This window comes from Saccopteryx leptura, chromosome 3 (genome assembly GCF_036850995.1).
Source record: "Saccopteryx leptura isolate mSacLep1 chromosome 3, mSacLep1_pri_phased_curated, whole genome shotgun sequence".
Lineage (NCBI taxonomy): Eukaryota > Metazoa > Chordata > Mammalia > Chiroptera > Emballonuridae > Saccopteryx > Saccopteryx leptura.
In genome coordinates this window covers 132,868,297-132,893,017 of record NC_089505.1, presented here as the reverse complement: position 1 = coordinate 132,893,017, position 24,721 = coordinate 132,868,297, and the positions used below count along the sequence as shown (strand labels likewise).

The window sequence follows — 24,721 nt, the reverse complement described above, 5'->3', positions numbered from 1 at the left end:
CAATATAAACAAAGCAAGGTTACTCTCACTTCTATTCTAGCCAATGCAATGAGGCAAGAAGAAGAAATTCAAACATACAGATTGAAAAGAAATAAGATAAAATGTCTTTTTTTTGCAGATGACACAATCTCATGTGCAGAAAATTCTAAGAACTCTACCAAAAAATAAAAAAGAAAGCCACTAGAACTAACAAGCAAGCTTAGTAAGATTATAGGACATAAGACTAACATATAAAAATCAATAATATTTCTATATAGTAGCAACTAAGTTATCAAAATTGAAATAAAAAAACAATTCCATCCACAATAGCATCAAAAACGAAAATATTCAGAAATAAATTCATTTAAAAAAAAGTTTAAGAGCTATACCCAATAAACTGCTACAAAAAAAACCCCTACAAATCAGAGAAATATGGGAGATATTCATGAAATGAAAAATTCAACTTTGTAAAATGGTAATCTCAAATTAGTTTACAGATTCTACACAACTCCTATTATTAAAATCCCAGCAGATTATTTTAGAAATTGACAAACTTCTAACACTTACATAGAAATGTAAAGGATGTAAGTGAACCTAAATACTTTTGAAAAGAAAGAACAAAGTAGGAGAACTTATAATACCTGATTTCAAAACTTACTAGAAAACTCTATTAATTACTAAGTCAGTGTGGTACTGGCATAAGGATAAATCGACAGATCAATGGAATAGAATAGCAATATAAGAAAAAAACCAAAACTTTATGGTCAATTGGTATTGGATAAAGGAGCCAAGATAATTCAATGGAGGAAAAGACAGTCTGTTTAAAAGTTGGTGGTAGAACAACTAAATGCCCATAAGCCAAAAAAAAAAAAAAAAAAAAACTCATACCATATACAAAAATTACCTCAAAATGTATCATATGCCTAAGTGTAAGAATTAAAACTATAAAACTTGTAGAAGAAAACATATGAGAAAATCTATTTTGACCATGCGTTTGACAAAGATTTCTTTAAAAAACAAAACTCATCAAAAAAAATTGATAAATTTGACTTCATCAAAATTTTAAAAGTTTGTTCTTCAAAAGTATCCATAAGAAAATGAAAAGATAAGCTACAGACTGGGAGAATATATCTGCAAATTATACAGATGATAGTAGACTTGTATATAGAATTCCTGTAACTCAATAATAAGAGAACAAACAATTCAATTATGAAATGAGTAGAAGTATGATGTTAATATGTTTCATAGTATCTATTTAACCAGATGGCCAATAAGCACAGAAAATATGGTAACATCATTAATGATTAAAGAAATACAACAAAATCACAATGAGATACTATTGCATACCTACTAGAATAGCTATAATAAAAAAATTGACAATAACAAGTGTTAGAAAATTGTGGAGAAAGTGGAACCCTTATATACTGCTGGTGGAAATGTAAAATGCAGTCACTTTGAAAATAAAAGCTTGGCAGTTTTTTAAACATAACTTACCACACAAACCAACAATTTCACAGCTAGATATCTTCCCAAGAAAAATAAAAATATATGCCAACACAAAGACTTGCATGTGGATATTCATAGAAGCATTACTCAAAACTAGAAACAAATCAAATCTCCTTCATGGTTTAACCAAATAGTTAAACAAGTTTGGTATATACATACAATGGAATAGTACTCAGCAAGAAAAAAGCACAAACTACTCACATATAACAATAGAAATAAACCTTAAAAACATTATGCTGAGTGAAAGAAGTCAGACACAAAAGTGCATTTTGTATGAATCCATTTATATCAAATGTCTTACAAAGAGGAACTGTAAACACAGACAGCAGATACAGTTATCTATGGAGTGGGGCCTGACTGTGAACAAGCACAAGGAACTTTCCAGGGCAACAAAAGTTTTCTAAAATTGAATTAGGTGATGACTCCTCAACTGTGAAAATTTAATAAAACTCACTGAATTATACATTTAAAATGGATAGATTTTACGGTATGTAAATTATAGCTCAAGCTGTTAAATATTTATTTTAAGTTCAGCTAATAAAAAAAAAGAAAGAAATCTTACCTTTCACAACAACATGGATGGATCTGGATATTACTATGCTAAGTGAAATAGCTAGTCAGAGAAAGACAAGTACCATATGTGGAATCTAATGAACAAAATAAACTAACAAACAAAATAGAAATAGACTCAGATACACAGAACAGACTGACAGCTGTAAGAAGGGGTGGGGGTTGGGAGGCTGAATGAAAAAGGTAAAGGGATTAAGCAAAGAAAAAAATTTATAGACACAGACAACAGTGTGAGGATCTCAGGAGGGAAAGAGGGGTGAGGGACATGGAGGAAGGGAGGGGGGACAGATGGTAATGGAGGGAGACTTGACTTGGGGTGCTGAACACACATGTAATATACAGAGGATGTATTGTAAAATTGTGCACCTTAACCCTGTATAATTCTATTAACTGATGTCATCCCAATAAATTCAAAAAAAATTTAAAACTCAAAAACATAAAATAAAATGGAAAAGATACCCACAATATATTAATAAGGTAAAAAAAACAAAATAAAAAAAGAACATATAACAAATTAATAGTAGTTGCCTCTAAGAGTAAAACATGCCAGTTGGAGGAGATAGATTTCTCACTTCATTGAATAATTTTTAACTTTATAAATTTATTGATTAATTCTATTTTTTTATTTTCGTTCTATGGTTTTCGTTTTTGAAAAAGCGTGAGTGATTATAATCACTAGTGTTTCCTGTTTCCCATTAACTTCAACATGACAATAACCTTTTATATCCCACAATCATCAATCCAAAAGAGTCCATCCCATTTAAAATGCATAGTTCTTTTTTCCTGTTTTGAAATGGCAGACTTGTAACCTAGGATTCTATTTTTTACTATGTAACATGTTCCTCATACAAGAGCTATACACACTTACAGATTTTCAATAAAGAAAAGTTCAATTTTTCAAAGAACAGTACAATAAATATTAAAATGATACCATATATTGCGCACCTACTTACTATGTGGGTGCTTTACATATATGATTTTATTTAATCCTTACAAAGCCCTCTGAAGATACATTTAATATTTCCATTTCATAAAAGATAAGTGGGCCCTGGGAGGTTAGCTCAGTTGGTTAAGGGCGACGTCCCGAAACAACAAGGTTGTGGGCTCCATCCCCGGTCAGGGTGCACATGAGAAGCAATCAAAAAATGCACAATTGAGTGGAACAACAAATACTTCCCTTTCCTCTCTCCTCTCTCCTCCCTCCCCCTCTCCTCGGTCTCTCTTCCTCTCTCTGTCTTTATAAAAATCAATAAAAGCCCTGGTTTGATAGCGCAGTTGGTTGAAGTGCTGTCCCAGAGCAAGTAGGTTGCTGATTCAATTCCCCAGTCAATATACCCACAGGAGCACCTGACCAGGCAGTGGCGCAGTGGATAGAGCATCGGACTGGGATGCAAAAGGACCCAGGTTCGAGACCCTGAGCTCACCAGCTTGAGTGCAGGCTCATCTGGTTTGAGCAAAGCTCACCAGCTTGAGCCCAAGGTCGCTAGCTCGAGCAAGGGGTTACTTGGTCTGCTGAAGGCCCACTGTCAGGGTCCATATGAGAAATCAATCAATGAACAACTAAAATGCTGCAATGAAAAACTGATGATTGATGCTTCTCATCTCTCTCTGTTCCTGTCTGTCTGACCCTATCTATCCCTCGCTCTGTCTCTCTCTCTCTCTCTGTCCCTGTAAAAAAAAAAAAAAAAAAAAAACCCACAGGAGCAGCTTAGTATTCCTGTATCTCTCCCTCCTTGCTGCTCTCAAAAATAAATAAATAAATAAATAAATAAATAAATGGGGGGCTGGGAGAAGAAAAGGGGGAAGCCAGGAAGCTCTAGAAACTGAGTCTCTCAAATTTGCTCCTGTCACACAGCCAGTGGATGGCAGAGCCAGAACTCAAACTCTGAACCTGTGCTCTTTCTGTTCCACCACATTGCCTGTGTGTGTCATCTTAGATTTTCTTGTTGCCCAAGAGACTCACCTGTAGAAGGACATGTGCTCTAGTGGAGAACACTTGCTAGTGACCCATCTGTGACTGCTGGCTAAAATACCTCTGTCCCACAGCACCAGATGAACGCCCTGTATGCCTTAACCACACTGGTCCATCTAGCCTTACAAGAGCAACCCAATTCCCTGTCAGGCTGCATTGCCTCATGACAACCAGTCAAAACCACCAGGTTTCAAAACCTAGTTCTGCCACTTCGGCTACATGTGACTGAGGGCACGTTACACAACTGCAGCCATTCTAATTACCCTCCTGCCTTGCTGGGTCATGGCTCTACAGCATTGATAGACATGGTTTCCACTGTCTGGAAGGTCTTCCATCTTGGCTTGGAAATCTCAGGATTGCAGTTAAGATCAATGGTGTTGAGTGCAGTCTGAGTTTAAAACCTGAAACAGTTTCCCAGGTTGCACAGAGCTATTACTTACACCTACATCTCCTAATGATGTAATGAGAATGCAGCAAAATAAGGTGTGATTAGCCCAACATCTGGCATTTGGTACATAATAAGTAGCAGCCATTAATGGAATAAACTGCCTCAAATCTTCTTTGAATTCGTGGGAGTAAATCAATAAGCTAACCCTAACATCATAAATCAATAGCTGCCCTGTGGCCCTATTGGGCTCTGTACCCAGACAGTGCAGGCCTGCCTGACCTGGGCAAGCCTATCTCTCAGAGGCTGGAGTCCATCAATGGAGGAATTAGGTGAGAAGATGCAGAGGATTCAATACACCCAACACCACAAGCAGATTTAGCGTAGAAATGAACATGGAATATGGTGTCAAAGAGCCATCTTCTGGTTCCAACTCCACCGCTTGTGAGTCAGTGTAATCCCGCACTAGTCTCATCACCTTTCTGAGTCTCAATTTCCTGAGCGATATCTCCCTGGTGAGGATCAAAGGAGTTGGTTGGTTTGAAAGTGCTTTGGAACCAGTAAACCTTTATAGGATATAAATGAAAAGGATGGAAAACTCACTCAATGTCTTATTAACTGACTGTTCAATGGAATCTTTTTTATGTACAAAGCCTAGCATGCTCTCTGTGTCATGTAAGCACATATAAAAATGATGGACAAAGGGATAGTGATCAAAAAGACTGGACCTGTGGTGGCGCAGTGGATAAAGCGTCGACCTGGAAATGCTGAGGTTGCCGGTTCGAAACCCTGGGCTTGCCTGGTCAAGGCACATATGGGAGTTGATGCTTCCTGCTCCTCCCCCCTTCTCTCTCTCTCTGTCTCTCCCTCTCCTCTCTAAAAAAAAAAAAAAAAAAAGACTGAATGGCCTGACCAGGCAGTGGCGCAGTGGATAGAGCGTTGGACTGGGATGCAGAAAAACCCAGGTTCGAGACCCCAAGGTCGCCAGCTTGAGCGTGGGCCCATCTGGTTTGAGCAAAAAGCTTACCAGCTTGGACCCAATGTTGCTGGCTCAAGCAAGGGGTTACTCGGTCTGCCAGAGGCCTGTGGTCAAAGCACATATGAGAAAGCAGTCAATGAACAACTAAGGTGTCGCAATGCACAACGAAAAACTAATGATTGATGCTTCTCATCTCTCTGTTCCTGTCTGTCCCTGTCTATCCCTCTCTCTGACTCTCTCTCTGTCTCTGTAAAAAAAATAAATAAATAAATAAATAATAATAATAAAAAGATGTTTCTATTTAAAAAAAAAAAAGACTGAATATAGTCAAACCTTCCTAAGAATTACATTCCAGTAATGGATGGGAGTAACATTCCAGTAGGAAGAGCAAAGAAAATACTCTCTTCAATCTATTTTATGAACCCCCTCTGAAGAGTTCCAGATTCTAATCATGGCCTTTCAGTCTCTAAAGTAGAAATCTATCACAAAGAACTGGAAGAATAACTGGGACATGCATTCAAACCTAATTTGTTTGGTAGCCACTGTTATTTCCCCCGTCTTACCTGGAAATACCTTAGGATCATGCCTGTTCATGAGTAGGACTCCCCCACTCCACAAGCCCCACCTCCATCTACACCACCCCAGAACCAGGGCTGTCAGGATCACACTACCCAGAAGGGTCCTGCGACTGGACCTGCTGACCTGAGGATTCTTTTTTATACTCTTATTAATGGAAAAAGAAAGCAATCTAATAAACTCACCCCAATGACTTGGCCTCAAGGGAACGCTGCTGGCCAGAGAGAAAGCACATTGCTCTTCTAAAGAATTTCCAGAGAAGGAGATCTCTTAACTTCATTTGGTAACCTGGTCCATGTCTAGCAACTGTCAACTCGTAGCTATGGGGCAGCAAACAAATATTTGGGGAAGGGGTTGTGAAACGTTTTGCTCTGACTGTGGGAACCAGTTCGATCCTGCATGTGTTTCACATCAGCAGGCTCTGCCTTACTGGGTGGGGAGACGGCGGTTTCAGAACTAAGAAGCGGAAGGTCAGAGGTGTACCTGGTTTTGTCTTTAGCTCTAGATAGGGTCAAAGCCTGGGGCCTCACAGACAGAATCCAGCTTGCAACAGAGTTCTGTGTGGCTGGTCCTGTATCCTTTTAAATCTTGATGTGAATGCCTCTGTCAGCTCTGGGGGCCTGTGTGGGGTTTCGCAGTCCCTGGTTCCCTCAGGCCGCCACTCGCGTTGCCTACACAATTCAATTCCTCACTCACTCAGCCAGCAACGACGGGCAGGCCCCTTCTAGGAGCAGGCTGTGAACGGTTTGGGGTATATGAGAAACAATAGAAAGCAAAATCTATATTTTTTTAAATTCCTTGCTCTTTTTGAAATTATATTTTAATAGGGATAGATAGCATGTAATAAGCCAAATGGGTAGTATACAAGAAGGTGGTAAGTCAGGGACCAGGAACGCTGGAGAAGGAAGAGGTAGCTGCCAAGAAGGTGAGATGTGAGGAAACTCTTGTAGGACCTGAGGCGCTTACCTTATGGAAACCTGGAGAAAGAGCTGCAGGAAGGAAAACAGCCGGCCCAGACCTGGGAACGCAAGGATGCTAATACAGCTCGTGGGGCGTGTCTGTTACCTGTGTGGCCCCTGGAGGCACTCAATTTTTTTTTTTTTTTTTTTTTTTTTTTTGTATTTTTCTGAAGCTGGAAACGGGGAGAGACAGTCAGACAGACTCCCACATGCACCCAGCCGGGATCCACCCGGCACACCCACCAGGGGCGACGCTCTGCCGCGACCAGAGCCACTCTAGCGCCTGGGGCAGAGGCCAAGGAGCCATCCCCAGCGCCCGGGCCATCTTTGCTCCAATGGAGCCTTGGCTGCGGGAGGGGAAGAGACAGACAGAGAGGAAGGGGGGGGTGGAGAAGCTAATGGGCGCTTCTCCTGTGTGCCCTGGCCGGGAATCGAACCCGGGTCCCCTGCACGCCAGGTCGACGCTCTACCACTGAGCAAACCGGCCAGGGTCAGCACTCAATTTTACAAATCTCTAGTGACTGGTAAAAGTCAGTCCTGGACCATGCCTCCACAGCATCCGGCTCAGGGATGTGTGGGGTTATGCAGTGTGTGGGGCTGCCCCTTGAAGATAAGGTGGGGGGACGTAGACTAAACACTTCCTCGCATGTCAGTGACTTAATTCTTCCGAAAACAAACTCTGGAACTGCCTCTACCTTGCTCCTCTCCACTATCACCAACTCCTGTTAGATCTTTCTTCCAAAGTCTCTTAATCTTGTACCGCCTATTTATCCCTCTGCCAACATGCTAATCCAGCCATTCATTACGGAGCAGATCTTAGTAGGTACCTGTATGTACCAGCATGAAGGACATCGGCTGAATAAGACAGACACAGCCCAGGTCTCCCAGAGCTTACAGTTCAGAGGAATCTCAGCCTCCAGAGCTTCATCAGAAGAATCATGTTACCTCTAACTGGATCCTTGAATTTAGTTTCTGTTCCCTGCAAGCCATCTTGAATATGTTCCTGGTCACTCAGAAAGTCAGGATGATTCTAGAAAAGTTCCCTATCACCCTCAAAACAAGCTACCTGGGTGCACCCTTACCATGGATTCCAGTCTCCTTCTTCCTCTTATTGGAAACCAGCGGTTCCAGCCAGGGCTGGCTCCATAACATTTCCACCTCAGCACTTCTGTTCCTCAGTTCTGAACATCCTCTCTTAAGAGTTGTCCAGAGTCACTTCAAGCCCTACATCCTCCCTCAAACTTTCTCCTTTGATTGGGAGTAAGGGGGTCCCAATTTCCTTTTGTTTTGTTTCGTTTTGTATTTTAAATAGAGACAAGAAGTGGGGGAGGAGAGAAATGAGAAGCATCAACTCGTAGTTGCTTCACTTTAGCACACGTGCTTGGCTACGAGGCTCAAGCAGAGCCAGTGACCTGTTACTCAAGCCAGCAACCTTTGGCTTAAGCCAGAAATCTTGGGCTCTAGTCAGTGAGCTTTGGGCTTAAGCCAGCTACCTTGGGATCATGTTGATGATCCCACACTCAAGTTGGCTACCCCATGTTCAAGCCGATAAGCAGGCACTCAAGCTGGCAACCTCAGGGTTTCGAACCCAGTACATTAGCATTCTGGGTCAACGCTCTATCCACTGCACCACCATTGGTCGGGCCCAATATCTTAAGCATTCATTCTTTTTACATTTCCTTAGTCTACTGTCTATTAGGACCTGGGTAAGCAAACTATAGTTCTGCCTCCTAAAACATAATATCTAGTAGGGAAGATATATATGAACTCAAATAATAAATGATTTTGTTATCTGATTTTATTATATAATGATTTTACCTTTTGATATTAATCAAAAAGTGAATGATTCATCAACCATGTGAAGTTCTACAAGGGAAAAAAACAAGATAACTGTGAGAAGATTTAGCTATTAAAATAGGACTCAGTTAGGAAGTGATGTTGAGCAAGAAAAGGCTTCTTCCCTCAAGAACTGACTTTTGAACTAGGATTCAGAGCAGTGCTCACCGATGGAACTTTCTACAATGCTGGAAATGCTCTGTCTTGGTGCTGTCCAATACAGCGACCACCTGCTACATCTAGCTGCTGAGCACTTCAAATATGGCAACTGCAACTGAGAAACCAAATTTTAAATTGTATTTCATTTTAATGACTTTAAATAGTCACATGTGGCTAGTGACTACTGTATTAGATAGTGAGGATCTAAGGACGAACAGGAGTTAAATATGTCAGCAGTAGGCAAGAAGAATGTGCAGGAGCACCCGTGTCTGAGGACAAGGCCGGGGAGTATGGCTGGAACACCGAGCTGCGAGAGGTATCGCGAGAGGAGCCAGGAAAACAGGTGGAAACCAAACCAGGAAGGGCCTGAAGGTCATGTGAAGGATTTTGAGTTCTAGCCAAATAATAGTGTGATGCTTCTGATAAGTTGTAAGCAAAAAGTGACATGGTCAGGTTAGCATTAAGAAAAAGAAAATTTAATTCCAGCTCCAAACAGGAGAATGAATTGGAGGGGGAAAGGGTACACATGAGGAAATTGGTTAAGTTCTTACACTACTCTAGACAAAATCTAGCCCTAAAGTACAGTAGACTCAGGAAATGTAAAAAGAATGAGTGATTAAAGAAACTGGGACCCCCTTACTCCCAGTTAAGGGAGAAGGTATGTGGTGGTGGAAATGGAGAGATGTGCAGAGGTGCAGAGAGCTGACCTGATGGCAGGCTTGTCACCTACTTCCTGGGTGACAGGGAAAGTCACTTCAGTTGGCAGGTTTTTCTTTTTAAAGGTAAAATGGGAATAACACTTCCCTACCCACCTCTGCATGACAATCAAATGGATATGAATGTGGGCTGGGGGATGGGTTAAAAAGATGAAGGATTAAGAAGCACAAATTGGTACTTACAGAACAGTCATGGGGATGTCAAGTACAGCATAGAGAATATAGTCAATAATACTGTTATAATTATGTGTGGAGTCTGATGGTTACTGGACTTACAGGCGTGAGTACTTTGTAAGGTATATAAACGTCTAATAACTATGTTTTATACCTGAAACTGATAGAATATTGCATGTCAACTGTTAATTGGAAAATAAATTTTAAGCAAATGGTTTAACATTTTTAAAAAATGGATATGAATATGGTTTGTAAACTACACAGCTTCTATGAATGTAAGAGGTTAACGTTATTGCTCAATCCCACATGAGTTATATATATATTCCCTCTGCTGCTCTCTCTCCCTTCAATCGTTAGTCATGCAGCCAGTGCAACTTAAAACAAAATAGCATTTCGTTGGTGTTGTAGGTGTTGGTTCTTCCATGCAACTGAACTATTTCATGCTTAGGGGTAGAGAACTTGTTGTATACCTCTCCTATAAACACTCTGTTGCCTAGCAAAGAGCACAGCACATATGCAACCTCAAATTTATCTTGCACATAATGAAAGTTCATACTAATCATACACAAACTTGCAATGTTCTGGCCTTGGTGGTTAAGATTTGTGACTCCAAAAGACATTATAAGCCCTTAAAATCAGAAACAGGCTGGTATGTTGGTCAAATAAGTTTGTAAATATGATATATATGTTTGCTCGCTTATAGTTTGCATTGGGTGTGAGGGACAGGCTGTAAGCAGGCAGGGTTGTTATAGCCTAAGGCTTAGTTTTAAGATCAAGTTTTTCCCCACAACTTTGACTGTTACATGATAGGGGGTGGTGCACTCTTTATCAGGAATCCCATCATGCCTCAGATAAGTGACTTTGTATCAGAGACTTCCTTGTTTGTATATTGAATTAAAGGTTTTGATTTCTACACTATAAAATGGGGCAGACCAGGAGCTTGCTCTCTCTCTGTTTCTGAGATTAGCATTAGGGAGGAGAGCAGAGAAAGGCCATGTGGAAGAGAGGAGAAGCAGCCAAGATGGTGGAGTGCTGAAGGAGAAGCCAGTTTGTCCAGAGTTTGTGCAGAGAGGAGGAGATGGGGAACAGATGTGAATAAGGCTGGTTAGCTAGAAATCTTTGATTCTTCTAGGAAACTTGGATAAGTCAGTGGCTTTGGGAGCCCTGAATGGAAAGGAAAGTGTTTTCCCACTGTGTGTATTTATTGCCCACCGGCTGCAAGCTAGGATTAAAGCTAATGGCCCACCAGTTCTTGGCTCCATTGTTTCATTACCGTCTGTCCGAATCAAATGCGAACCTGCACAGGGCAGGCAGCTGCGATGGTGGCCGCGGCTACTGGCTTTACAGGGAATACCTTTAGGACTTGTGCACTGTCATAGAACTTTTTAGATGTGTGAGTACTGACCCACTATAAACCTGCCATTTTCAGGGGCAGTAGAGAACAGAACAGAGAAAAGGGTTTAGAGCCATCTCACTAGGGGTCTAGTCCTGTCTCTAATACCTGTTGGTTTCAGAGCCTGAGTATCTTCATGTGTCAAATGAGAAGAAAGGCAGTCTGCCTCACAGAATGATTGTGGCACTTAAATAAGATAAGGGATGTCAGAATGTTTTTTAACTGTCTGTTTTTAACTCTAAGTAAATGGTTAATTCAACAACCATTTATTGAGCAGGAAATCTGTGCTAGGCAATGTGTTAGATGCTAGTGAAACAAGGACAATTCTCTTCAAGATCTCAGCTCATGGTTTAGAAGGAAACAAACAAGTCACCAATTTAAATGCAATCCAGTAGGAGTCAAGGAATGATACATGTGAGGGTGGTGGGCTCTAGGGCAGCAGCACGGGGCTTCTCACCCTCGCTTTCCTCTGAGGTTGGCAAGGGAGGGCAGAGATTGTCAGGAGTCTTCAAGGAAGGTTCCCGAGAGGAAGTAATACTTTAACTTACCTTATAAGATACCAGGTAGCTGGGCAGGTAAAGAAGGTGAGAGAGGAACATCGCAGATAATGAAAACAACAGAGACATTTCACTCATTCCTAAGCTCAGCACATATGAACGGAGAATATTACAAGCAAGGAAGTCTAGGGAAATAGAGATAAATAAACTATGACCCCTGCTTGAGGAGCACACATTTTCTTTCCACAAGAGCAGACAGCCAGATAAGGCACTTGTAATTCAATATAGTTAGTACAAGAATCGCGGTAAACTCAAGGTTCCCGACATACTGAGTGGCAAAGTGAAAAAACTTCAGGTCACTTAATAGGATTTCCAAGCAGGGTGAGAGGAGGCTGGAAAGAAGGGCAACAGGCAGAGCATGTGGGTGGGGCGGGGGGTGTGCATCAGCCACGCAACCTTGGCCTGGTTACCTAACCTCATCAACGCTTATTTCTTCCAGCTCCAAAACAGAAGAATAAAAACTACATCAAGAGGTTGTCCTACAGATAAAATGAAGTGATGGCTATAAAGTGCTCAGCGTGGTACCTGGAACATAATTAGTGCCTAAGAAATGCTGGCTGCCAGTATCATCATCACCATCCTATTGTTATTACTGTTCTTGTTTTCATTAACTTGACTCCAGGGAGAACCAAGTGAATGACTTAAGGGAAAGGACTTGGTACAACTGCTCTCGAGCTGTTCACTGCCTAACATCCTTGAGAAAGAAGAAACAGGTCAAAATATGTTTTGTTGCTCTTTGCCCTTCCCCAGTGCTTCTCAAAATCTTCCACAGAAAGAACTCTTAACCAGAAAGGGAGTGAGTAACTATTCCCAGGAGGTGCCTCCCTAATTGACTTTGACTTTCAAATATATTTAATCTTAGAAATTCATTCCCCTCATTTCTGTTATCATCATCATCATCATCATCATCATCATCACCATCACCTGATCACCATAGGAAACGAAGTACTTACTCATTTCCAGGCACTGCTGTGACATTTTATATGCATGATCTCATTTCATCCTCACAACAGCCCTATGGAGATAGGTACAATCATCACTCCCATTTTATAGATGAGGAAACTCAGGTAAGAAACATTAAGTAACCTGTCCAAGATGACAAGCCAATACATGTTGGAACTGGGATGACAACACAGTCAGTCTGTACTCTGTGGTACGCTACCTCTGATATAAAAATGTCTCCCTCTTTAAGGAGGGAAACAGCCTAAGAGCCAGTAGCTTTAGTGAGACAGCCTCGCTAAGGACAAATGCCCACAGCCCGCATGTGGCTAGGGGGCTCAAGCAGATGACGAGCAGGCCGCCATTGGGAGATGATTAAAAATCTACCATTAGACCAAGCTGTACTTAGAGCAGACATTTTTTAAAGTAGCTTTTCATCAGGGGATTATATTTTCTTCTTGACAATTTCCTTAATGGCAAGCAAAGCTATAGGTTAGAAGAACAAAGGAGACCCAAGGGCAATGAGTAGAAGATTCTCACCAAGGTGGGGCTGAGAGAGGGGAGGGAGTAGGAAAATTAAACAGGCAGAAAAGATGATGTGCCCCCTCTATCATTTCTGTATAATGCTCCAGTGCCGCCCACCCCTACCTCCACTCTCTGCCTTCTTCTCCAGGAGCACTAACTGTAGCCCAGAGCTCATTAAAGTTTAAACGGACTGATCGATAGGAACAAAATGGTGAATTGTCCATCTGCAAATTACCAAGCCCTTCATGAATATTTAAGGAACTAAACTAGGAGGAGAAGAAAGAACTCAGGGCCGCATTTTCCCCTCTGAAAAAAGAGAAAAGAATCTCTGTCGTTTCTGATCACCGAGATATAAAACTGAATAGTCAAGTAGAACTAAAAATGAACAGGTCTTGGCCAGCATCACTCCCTTCCCCAAGCCTGCATGCTAACTCCAATCCAAGGCCACTCAAAATGAACATCTGCCTGGTCCAATTCAGACATGCTCTAAGCTTGCCCAACTTCTTGCTTTCTCAAAACATACCATGTTCTCATGCCACAGTGCCTTTGAACATGCTGTTTCTTCTGAACAAAATAAGGTTCCCTTCACTTGTCTGCTTGAAAGGTAGGAAAGTCCAGTGACTAAGGGTGCAGTGTTAGAATCAGACTGCTTAGATTCCAATCCTACCTCTGCTATTACTAACTGCATGAACTAGGTTAGTTACCTAAACTTTCCGTGCCTCTGTGTCCTCCTCAATAAAATAGGGGTAGTACTAGTTCTACTTTTATAGGGTTGCTGTGAAGATTCAACTACATGATATATGTTGACATGTTTCATACTGCCTTGGGCACACACATGAAGGCACAGTAGATGTTAGCTATAACTATCAGTGACTTTATCCACATCGGGTCACACCTGACCATCCTATGTCTGCATGTTTCGTATCCTCTGTCCTATCCGCTCTGAGCCCCTCAGAATTAACCCTGTCCTCCGTTCCAGCCACAGTCACTTCACTCCACCACCTAGCATGTCATATTTCAGCTGTCCATTGGTCTCTGTCACTACTAACTGTCAGCTCCTGAAAGGCCAGGCCTATGTCCAAAGTACGCCAATGTTGTCCCTGGCATCAGCTGGACACACGACACATACTCAGCAGGTGGGAGAAGGAAAGCCCGCGCAAGGAGGGAGCGCCAAGATAGCCTGACCTTTGTGACAATGCAGCACGCGGCCCAGATGTCCTCAGAGGACTGTTCATGATGGTTGAACTGAGGCTCCCACTGGTTAATTGGCTGGTCTGCGAAAGCCAAAAGGATGCCCCTCTGGTCCACCAGAGCTGCACGGACGCTGCCTGTGCCAACATCCACACCCACGTAGTAGCGCCCTGGTCCCTGAGCTCCACGAGGCATCACGTCCTCTTCACCTGCAGTGATCAAAGGCAAAAACCACATGAAGTCCACATGGGTCTGCAACGTCAGGCACAAGACCTCCTGAAAGTGGAAATAAAAGGGGTAAAACTATGGAATTAACTGGTGGCCTTCTATTATTTATTCATCCAACAAAAATGCTGAGTGCTAATAATATGCTACCAGGCATGAGCTAGGTGGTAGGAGAACAAGACCTGCATGGCCTCAGACATGAACTTTCCAGTCTTGGAAGGGAGTCAGGCATTAAGCCTTCATGAACTGTAAAATTATTTGAGCAAAGTTGTGATATCAGACAAAAAGGACTGTAGGAAAACTGAGAATCTGGAAGTAATAGATATGCATTTATCATTATGGAGTTTTTCAAAACAAGGACAGTGATGGTTATCCTGAAAAGAAACTTCATCTGCCCAGTAAATCATTCACTCAAATAATTATCTACTGAGCACCTATTGTGCTCACTGCGGTAAGCACAGACCTCCCCTCTATTTCCCACTACAACTCTCCAACAAGAGTCTATTTAAGTCTGTGTTACAGGTGATCAAGGTGAGACTCCAAGGGTACATAACTTTTCTCTTAATGTTAGGTCCACATGCATAAGGACAGTAAACGCACATTACTACGACAACGAGCATCACACTAATGGGAAAACAGGTCTCTGAGAAGCGAAGGGATTTGGCCAGCATCCCTCAGGGCAGCCCAGCCCTGCAGGCCCACACTTCTTCCTGTCTTTCTTAATAGCCGGAAGTACAGGTTTGTAGAAGAGGCAAATAAACTGCAGGTCTGTAATGAAGAGACTGGGAATTCAAAGGAGACAGGATGAAGAATCTGTTAGAGAATCTGTTTTCCTTATAGATGCCTTGTGAGTTACAAAGAAATTTGACCAGAAAACACTCATGAATTTGTAGGCCTTCATTGCCACTCCAAGTCCCTTTGGTCAGATCAGCCCACAGGACACAGAGATCTCAGAGGCTTTCATTTTCCAGACTGAGCTTTCAAAGAATCAGAACAAGCCTTCAAGACAACCGCGCTGGTTAATGTGCTACAACTCCCCAGGTGAGCTCGGCGCAGTCTTAGAGCCCAGAGTCCAATTTCAGCAACAGCAGCAGCATTCTGCGCCCTTCCACTTTGCTTCCTGGGCAAAGCCACACTCGGGGACACTAAAACAACCAGCAGATGTTCAGTTACTGCTTCCTGGATATTTGTTCCAGACAAAAACAGAGTCATTAAAAGTGACTGCTTCTGATTTCATCACAATGATTTCCCAGCGGTGCCTGCCCCCTCTGGCTTGCTGGCTCACTGGCAGGTGGAGAGGAAAATGGGGAAACTGTAGGAAGAACATTTGCTACCTTCATTGGAGCCTTAGAACCACTCTCAGTCTCCAGCCTACTGCTTCCTCATCTCTCCCTCACCTACAACCCTCCGGGCACTCCATAGAACCCGGAGCACCAGTTCTCACATCATGCATTCCTGCGTTCATTCGTGATCACTTTTCTTCAAGCCCTTACTCGAAATATTTAAATGAAACAGATTAAAGTAAAGCTGCTCTGTTTGAAGCAAAGATCCCCCTGGCCCCACCTCCAGCAATCCCCCCAGCCCCTGCTGGACCCTTCCCTCAGGACTCAGCAAGACAGACATGTTTGGCTTAGGTGCGCCATACAGCCTGAGGCTTTCAGCACAACCTCTCAGACCACCAGGAGCTTCTCTCTGTCTGCTCCCCAGCCCTGTCCAACCCCATCCTGCCCATCTTAAGACATTCCCAAATTCCTAGTAGTGCAGCCCACTGCTGGCTGACAGCACCATCGCTTCGGACTTCCTCTCCCTTCCTAATTCCTTCCTCTCTTCTCTGTCTGGTGACCACAGACTTACACTTTAAGATCGAGTTCAACCATCACCTTTTCAGGGAAGATTTCCTCGCCTTTCTCTGTCCCTTGGTGCCACCAGGGTAGCATGCCCCGACTTTCTATAAAAACTTACCACACAGAATTGTGATTTTATTTTCTTTCTGTGCCTGTTTCCCTTATTGGCCTGAATCTGAAAAAAAGGAACTATTGATTTCTGCATCTCCAGCTCCTAGCACAGTGGTACATAATCAGTTTCCAATAAAGGTTTTCTGAATGAGTAACTAAATCAGTGAATCAATAGTAAAAATGGATGAAAAGATTCATGTTTAAATATAGTCTGCATTCCTAAATTATATTTAAATGCACTAGTGTTTTGTCTTGATTCTAATCTCAGCATGCTTCATTCATCCAATTAAAATATTTATTGGATGCTTATAACTACATTTTATTAATTCTAACACACTCACTTTTTTTTTTCACATTTAGCTTCTCCAAAATCAGAGTGACTCTGCCAGTCAATGGCATCATACAATTAATTGGTAGCATTTTCTTTCTTTCTTAGTGGTATAAGCAATAATGATGTACCTTGCAATGAGTGACATCTGAGATTTGAAGAAATGCAGATTATGCCAGGTACCCTGCTTAGAGCTCAGGATACAGTAGTGGACAAAACAGGACAGGGCCTTCCTTGCTTCAGAACTTCTTCAGTATCTTAATCTTCAGATAGGAGGGAAGCTGTTTCACCTCCACACTGATCACACATACATCTTCTTACTCGGCTTCCTTTTCCTAGCTCCTTAACAATGATCTTAGCATATCAACAACTCTCTGTCCTTAGCTTGAACATTCCAACAATACTCTAGAATCACTTCAGGGAGAAACAAGGAAATATACAGAAAATGAAGAATCTATACAAACATTCTGGCTTACAGAGACCTGGTTAGCCACCATCCAGCCTTCTCTCCACTCTTGACAGCACCAGTGAGAAGAGACATTGCCCCCGGTCAATGGCCCACCTCCTCACACCTGGGCTCCTCCCTTTGGACTCTCTCTCTTCCTCTGCAGGGAGCAAACCATTGTACTACCCATCACCCAGACATCCTGATTTATTTCTAGTAAATTCAAAGGGGCAGATTTCACTCTGCAGCTAATCCAGGGCTTATGCCAGTTCTGGTGTTTGGAACCATCTTTTCGCTAACCAGGAAAGAGCCCACCATTCAGGAGCGCCCCCACCTCACAGGGTGGGTAGAGCTTCACCTTTAAACAGTGAACTTCACTGCTGCCAGAGTCACAGCTCTATCCCTAGGGCCTGCCCCATGCCTGGCCCAAAGCAGGAGCTCGACAATTCACAGCGTTACTCAGTAGATACCTTCAACACCTATCCTCAGGGAAATAATCAAAGGTACCATACTTACCGTAGATCTGATGCTCTGCTAAGCAGCTTGTTTAGATTACCACTTTAATTCTGACATTAACCCTTGAAGATAATCCAATGAGGAAAATAAATGAGTTGTAGACAGAGAAAATAACGTACTCCAGGATGTTGGGTAACTAGTAAGTAATAGAGTTGAGAGCAGTAGAATTCCCTCTGACTCTACAGTCCCTATCCATTTTCTCATGGTGCTACCCTGCCTGATACCTCCCCATTTATTAAATGTCTATTGGCCAAGAACTCTGCTGGGTGACCCTTATTACTCTGTCTAAGATAGGCTAACTCAGAACTCGGGCTGTCCACCTTCAGAGATTGACCCTTCCCCAATGCCACGCTGCCTCTCTCTAGCAAACCACGCCTTTCTAAGCCATATTACCAAGGCATCAGCCAGGAAGAGTCAAACACAGGAACAAGGGCATCGTACCTTCCCAGGATGGCTCACACACACCACCCAGTTCATGTTTTTCTAAGAAATAGATCCTAATTAAATATTTCAGGTTCACCACATTTTCTATTATTACAGTTTTAAGTGTTCTCTTGATTGTTTCCAGACCGGGACCCTGAAAGCAGGGAAGCAGAGAAGTTCAAGCCCTTGGGCAGTTTCCCTGAAACTCAACCCTGTGAGTTACAAAAACTCCACCAGAGGGTTTTCCCCACTTTCCTGCTCTGCGCCCTCTGTTCCTGGATCATAAGTACTATCTGCTGTGTCCTGGTCTCCATACCATATTCCAGTGCCTCTTAGACTCAAAAAAATAAAGTCACTGCAAGATGGAAAACATTATTCCCTTTTCTAATTTTTTTAAAGGATTAGGATCCTGCTGTGTCTGGCACTTTCACACATGTGCTAACCTCTTCAGACTGAAACTCAATCAAGCTGATAAATCTATCCCCGTTTTATACCCCAGTGGATGGGGAATTTTGACCCAAGTCACACAAATGGTCAACAGCAGCGCCCATATTTGCACCCCAGCCTCTTACAGCAAGTCTTAGGGCTCTTCCCACAACTCCAACCTGCAGCATCATCCTCATACACAAAGGCTATGGGTTCGATCCCTGGTCAGGGCACATAAAGGAACAGGTGGATGTGTCTATCTCTCTCCCTGTCTCTCTCTCTAAAATCAACCAATAAATATAAAAATAAAATTGAAAACCAAATCCTTTGATCACTTCTTCAATCACAGTAACAACAAATGCAGCAACAACTAGCCTTTATTAAGCTCTGCTCTGCGAATCACCCACAATTACATTTAACCCTTGTCACAACCATATGAGGCGAGCAGCATGAACCCATTTTCCAGTAAAGGAGACTGAGGTTTTCGGCCATAAAAGCTGTTTAAAATTACAGAACACAGAAGCGAAGGAGTTGAGATTTGAGGCGGAGTCTGTGAGGCTCCAAAGTACAATTTATGAATGGTTCCATCCCATTCTTTTTGGCAAACATGAATACTCTAAAATGAAAAGCTGATAGGGATATGGGGAGGGTAGTCAGGCAGCGAGAAATAAGGACATGGATTGGGGAGGCCAAGAGAAAGAAACATACGGGAGAGAAACTCGTATGTGCTACACGAGTCCGGAGCCACCCCTGACTTCTCGGCCCACAAGGTGCTTCAAAGGGCAGAAAAGCCTCCTGTCCAAGTCCCCAACATGGACTGGACGGATTTTTAGCCCCCTTTCATTACCAAAAGATGGCTCTTATGATAAATATTTATACGGTTCATTAAGTAAGAGCCTGTATAAATACTGTTAGCAGTGTGCCACAGGAAACCGCAGACTTCACGGCTGAATCTTCAACAAATGTGCAAGCTGCTCGGATGCAGTGTGAAGAAGGGGGGGAGGGGACTGCACACAGGAGGCTATTCTTCGCAAAACTGCTACAGAATTCTAAGAAAGGAGTCAATGCTACAAATACTGTGTCAAAAACCAGTCATTGAGGGGTTGTTCTCTTATTTTGTCCTTCCTTCTTTTCCCCTAATCAACCTAATAGTAATAATATTGTTTCCTAAGACAACAAACCGCCAGAGGTGATGAGCTTACCTTTGGTCCTATTTCTTAATGAGCCACTTCTCAAGGATAAATTTGGTAGCTGTGCCCACAGTGTCCCAGAGATCAGAGCAGGAGCTCAATATCCTCTTTCAACTTTGACCTTTGGACTTTGCTAGGAGTTCATGTACATGAGTCTTACACAGCTTACTTAGTTATATTATAACCGGAGTTGGTAGGTTTGGGAAGAAAAAGATAAACACTTCAGTACGCTTGTCCACTTCAGTCTTTTTTTTTAAACATAAACAACTAAATACCACTTTAAACAAATCTCACACGCTCTAAGATGGTGAGAAAGTTCACGATGGAAAGCAAGAGCTCATTTGGCAATGGGAACTGGCTCTTTTACTGGCTTTATGAACAATATGTACACATAGGGGGGGAAAGTACAGCTTGCTGACAGGTGCTTTTCCTCTTAATGTGAAAGGCTACCATCTCATAGTATTCTATGAAAGATTAACCGAGCTTATATAGCTGAAGTGCCTAGCACAGTGCCTGATGTATGGCACATGCTCAGTAAATGGTAGCAATTATTAGGACTATTATTATGTACTAACCTTCCCTTCTAACACCAACTCACCTGAAATTTTTAAATATGCATTTTCTATACATAAGTGTTCTCACCACCTCGAACAGCTCCAATTCCAGTAAACAAAGCAAATATTAAGTGCCTTCTCTTCCCCAGGACATGTGGAAGAGGAAACTGAAAAGGATATAATCTCTGATTTTGAAGAATTGACAATTTAATATAAGAATTTGATTTCTGAAAACCAAATGGTGATGCCTCGAGCTATTCCTAGTTTACATATATGATCTAAACCAGGGGTCTCAAACTCGCGGCCCACGGGCCGCATGCAGCCCGCAGACTAATCCACGAAGTTCAAAATATTTTGGATAAAATTAAGTAAGCCTAGGGGCCTACTTGTATTTTTCATTTCTCTAGCATCCTAGATAGATATTAGCTTAGTTAACAGCAGTTGTGATGCGAACTACAGTTTCTGGTCGTTTTGTGACACTGAGTAAACTGCATGTACGATTTGCTTGTTGTACTGATTTTTTTTTTGTTTTCAACTGCAGTGAGAAAAGTGTTGCATAACAGTTGCCTTTTGTAGACCTAGTGCGGCCCGCCGAACAGCTGTGATCTTGCTCTGCGGCCCACATGCTGAGTTGAGTTTGAGACCCCTGATCTAAACCTAGTGCACTTGGTAAAACTGCAGTAATGGCTTCACATTCCCACCAGAATCCTAGCCATACTCTTGGGGCCAAGCTTCCTATCCCAACTCCACCTTTCTCCACAGAACACAAACACACTAGTTGGTAAAGATGTACTGATTTACTGTTTCCATCAGCTTTCCAATCACTCAATCAGAAACTCTTGTCTTTTCCAGGACATTGAGGATCTCTATGCTCTCAACTGAGCTGATTTATTTTAAGACTTTTTTATTCATTTTAAAAAGAAGAGAGAGAGAAAGAGAGAGAGAGAGAGAGAGAGAGAGAGAGAGAGAGAGAAGGGGGAGGAGCAGGAAGCATCGACTTCCATATGTGCCTGACCAAGCAAGCCCAGGGTTTCGAACAGGCAACCTCTGTGTTCCAGGTCGACGCTTTATCCACTGTGCCACCACAGGTCAGGCATGGGCCTATTTTTAAAGACAAACACAAGGCAACTGAAGGAAGGGTACTGAATGAAATCAGATGGTAGAAAGACTGGCTGTCCTTTTGAATTCAAAGTTGGATTCCAAAAGGCAGAAATGTCAGCACTCTCCAAATCCCCATACCTGCCTCACAATGTGATGGCCATGAGGACCAAAACAGAGCTGGTCCTGGAGGGTGCCCAAAAGCCACCACCCTCCAAGAGCCACACAGGTGAAGGTCCAACAGTTGACACTAAGAAAATACAAAATCCATGCTGAAGCCAAATGTATAGTACAGGTCCTAAAGAAATCATGGTGGAAAATCTGACTCCTCAATAGCATCCTCAAACTCCAACAGACATCATCTGAAAGCAAAGTAAACTTGAATCTCCCATGTCCTCTTCCAGAAAATCCTGCTTACTCTCCCCTCTTCTTTTTAATCCCTATGGTCCAAAAGGAAAAGAAAAAAGGCAACTCTTTATTTGTTATAATGCCTCCCAAGCCCTTTATGACGCCATACCAAGGAATCCTCTTTGCAGGGAAAGGGAAAAGGGAACCCACATTATAAGGTATGTGTTGTTTCTCCCATTTACAGGTGAGACTCTGGAACCCTGAAAGGATCGATATCCAGGTTATGGTCACAAAGTCCATCAGGAAGGGGATCACACTCAAATTCAGGTTTGTCAGAGTCACAGCAGGAATCCTGCTACTAAGCCTCAAATGACTTGGATTTTCAGGCTAACCAGGCTGCCATCATCTTGGACACACTCAGAATACCCTTCCGACTCTGTTGATCCCATGAAACCTTCTTAGTCATGCAATCATTGGAAATGCCTTCTCCACACTCTGATTTAAAAAGACTACCTTATGTCACCGTATAGACACACTGACAATAACTGAGAATGTTCTGCCCCGGCCTCACTGTCCCTACAGATAAGCACAGCGTAGTGTAATGTTGTCATAGGGGAATTACTGGGTTGTAAGGGAGAGGAAGATTATTAATGTATAAAATAATCAAATACGTTTTAAAATAAAAAGGCTCCAAGGACTTTCTGACCGTGGAGAGTACGGAAGCAACATCAGCAAACCTCTCTTCATGCTCCTCCTCTAAGACAATATCCCTCCCTGACAGAGGGCCCCACTTCCATGGGCACACACGGAGGGGAGACGGAAGAGGGAGAGAACCCATCTTCCTTGTCTGAGTCAGCCTCTCTCTTACAAACCCTGAGTTCACTAAAATCCAAAGTTGGAGTCCGATGGTCGCACTCCCGTGCCAGGACCCTGGAAGCAGGAAAATGGCAGAAAAGGTGCAAAGAGAGTGAAGGCCGGTGGCCTGATTCTAAATGCAAAGTTATTCTATTTTAACCCCAATATGCCAATTACAAAGCTAAACCCAAAACAGGCAAAATTATGAGCAAACAGTGATTTATTATTACATGGACTCTTCTTTTTGAAACATGAATCTCTGACCTCTCTTTGAATTCTAAATAATTTAAATATATAGGATGGGACAAAAGTAGATGAACAGTTGTGAGTATGCAGAACAGGCTTTATTCTTGTATTATTATTTATTGACTGTTGCATTATTTTCCACGTGAACAACTGGAAACCTACTTTTGCCCCACCCTATTTATGTATTTTGTCTCCCTCTGTCATTTTCTTCTCCAAGGGGCTGCTGTTGATTTGCTGATACAGTTAACTATGAAATGATTTCCAGCAGAATTTACTAGACCTTCAAAGCAATGCCCTTATCATTAGCACACTGGCCAAAATCCACAGCTTTTCCCAGAAAGCCACTCAAATTAAAAGAACAGAAAAACCCACCAACCTTAATGACTGCTGTCAGGAAGGGCTTGGGGCACTATTAGGAAGAGCAATAAAATCCATTCCCCACACAGTCCTGTGGAGTGCCTTCCTCAGAGACAACACCCCACCAGACACTGGAGAAGTCTCTGGCCTGTTCTTGTGTTTAACTGTATACAAAGCATGGCCAAGATGCTTTAAGGTCCAAGGGAAAGGGCCTAAAGGATAAGTTCTTTGAAGATTAAGCATTCCACTTGGTAAACTGGACAGTCTGCCATGCCACAAACACACCCTGTCAAAATCACCAAGGGCTACAGTCTAAGCTTAACCACCACTAATGTTGCTTTTTCCCATGATAAAGCCCAAGCTCTTTATTTGGCCCACAAGGACTTCTAACCCTACCTCCATTCCTCCATCCCTGATCACAGCTCAATACTGCAATCCTAAAAAACTATTAGCAACCACTCAAGTAAAAGTTTGGCACCTTTGTTCATATCGCTCTTTTCTCCTATGAGGCAAAGAATAAAAGTTCACCGAAAGAGAAATGTGATGAATACATATGAACCTTTGCCCTTACAGATAATATAGGAAATATAAAGGAAAACACAATTTCACAACAAATTGGCAAAAATTAAAATTTTTGATAATACCCACTTTTGGCAAGAGTGTGGGGAAATAGTTTCATATACTTTTAGCAGCACAATAATTGGTTGAATCTTTAGAATAATTTGTCAATATCTGTCCATTTTCAAAATTTAACCTTTTACCTAATACTGTAGTTAACTTCTAAGAATTTATGTGTTGTCTCACCTAAAAAACATATACAAAAACATTCAGCGCACCATTATTTTTGTAAAGGCAAAAACCCTAGAAACAATGTAAATGTTTATTACCAGAGGACATAAGCAGCTGTTAAAAATGATGAGAAGGAGCTAAAGAAAAATGCTAATTATATTAGGTAAAAGCAAGTTCTTAGACCCCCATCTGCATTATTAAAGAGGATTGAGCACAAGTGGTTCTCAAAGTGTGGTCTCCTGGAAGAACAGCCTGGGCACCACAAGGGAACTAGTATTAGAAATGCACATTCTCAGGCTCCAGCTCAGAGCTATTGATTCAGAAGTTCTGGGAACGCTGCTCAGGGCTCCGTAAAAAGTCCATCAGGGGATCCTGACAAATGCTAAAGTTTGAGAACCAGTGCGTCGCATAAAAACCCAGCGTACCAGATTTCAGGAAGAAAACGCAAACACCGGCTCACTAGGAAAAGTAAGGCAGTGGAAGCGAGGGAGGGCACTGAGAAGGGGGGCTTCCCTTCTCAGTGCCGACTGAATTTTCACAACGAGCAGCT

At 42.3% G+C, this 24,721-nt stretch overlaps 1 protein-coding gene across 8 annotated transcripts in view; it reads right to left on the bottom strand.

Annotated features, from left to right (window-relative positions):
- FGGY (FGGY carbohydrate kinase domain containing) overlaps window positions 1-24,721 on the bottom strand; it is a 450,547-nt gene that overhangs the window by 412,722 nt on the left and 13,104 nt on the right. For 4 of the 8 annotated variants that reach the window (XM_066376408.1, XM_066376406.1, XM_066376410.1 and 1 more), the window contains exon 2: window positions 14,411-14,625. The exons of 2 other annotated variants lie outside the window; for them this stretch is intronic. In XM_066376408.1, the coding sequence (XP_066232505.1) occupies window positions 14,411-14,611 (201 nt within the window). In that variant the 5' untranslated portion in view covers window positions 14,612-14,625. Of the gene's footprint in view, window positions 1-14,410; window positions 14,626-19,936; window positions 20,046-24,721 lie in introns of those variants that run through there. 2 more of the 8 variants (XM_066376407.1, XM_066376412.1) reach the window with 2 other exon arrangements.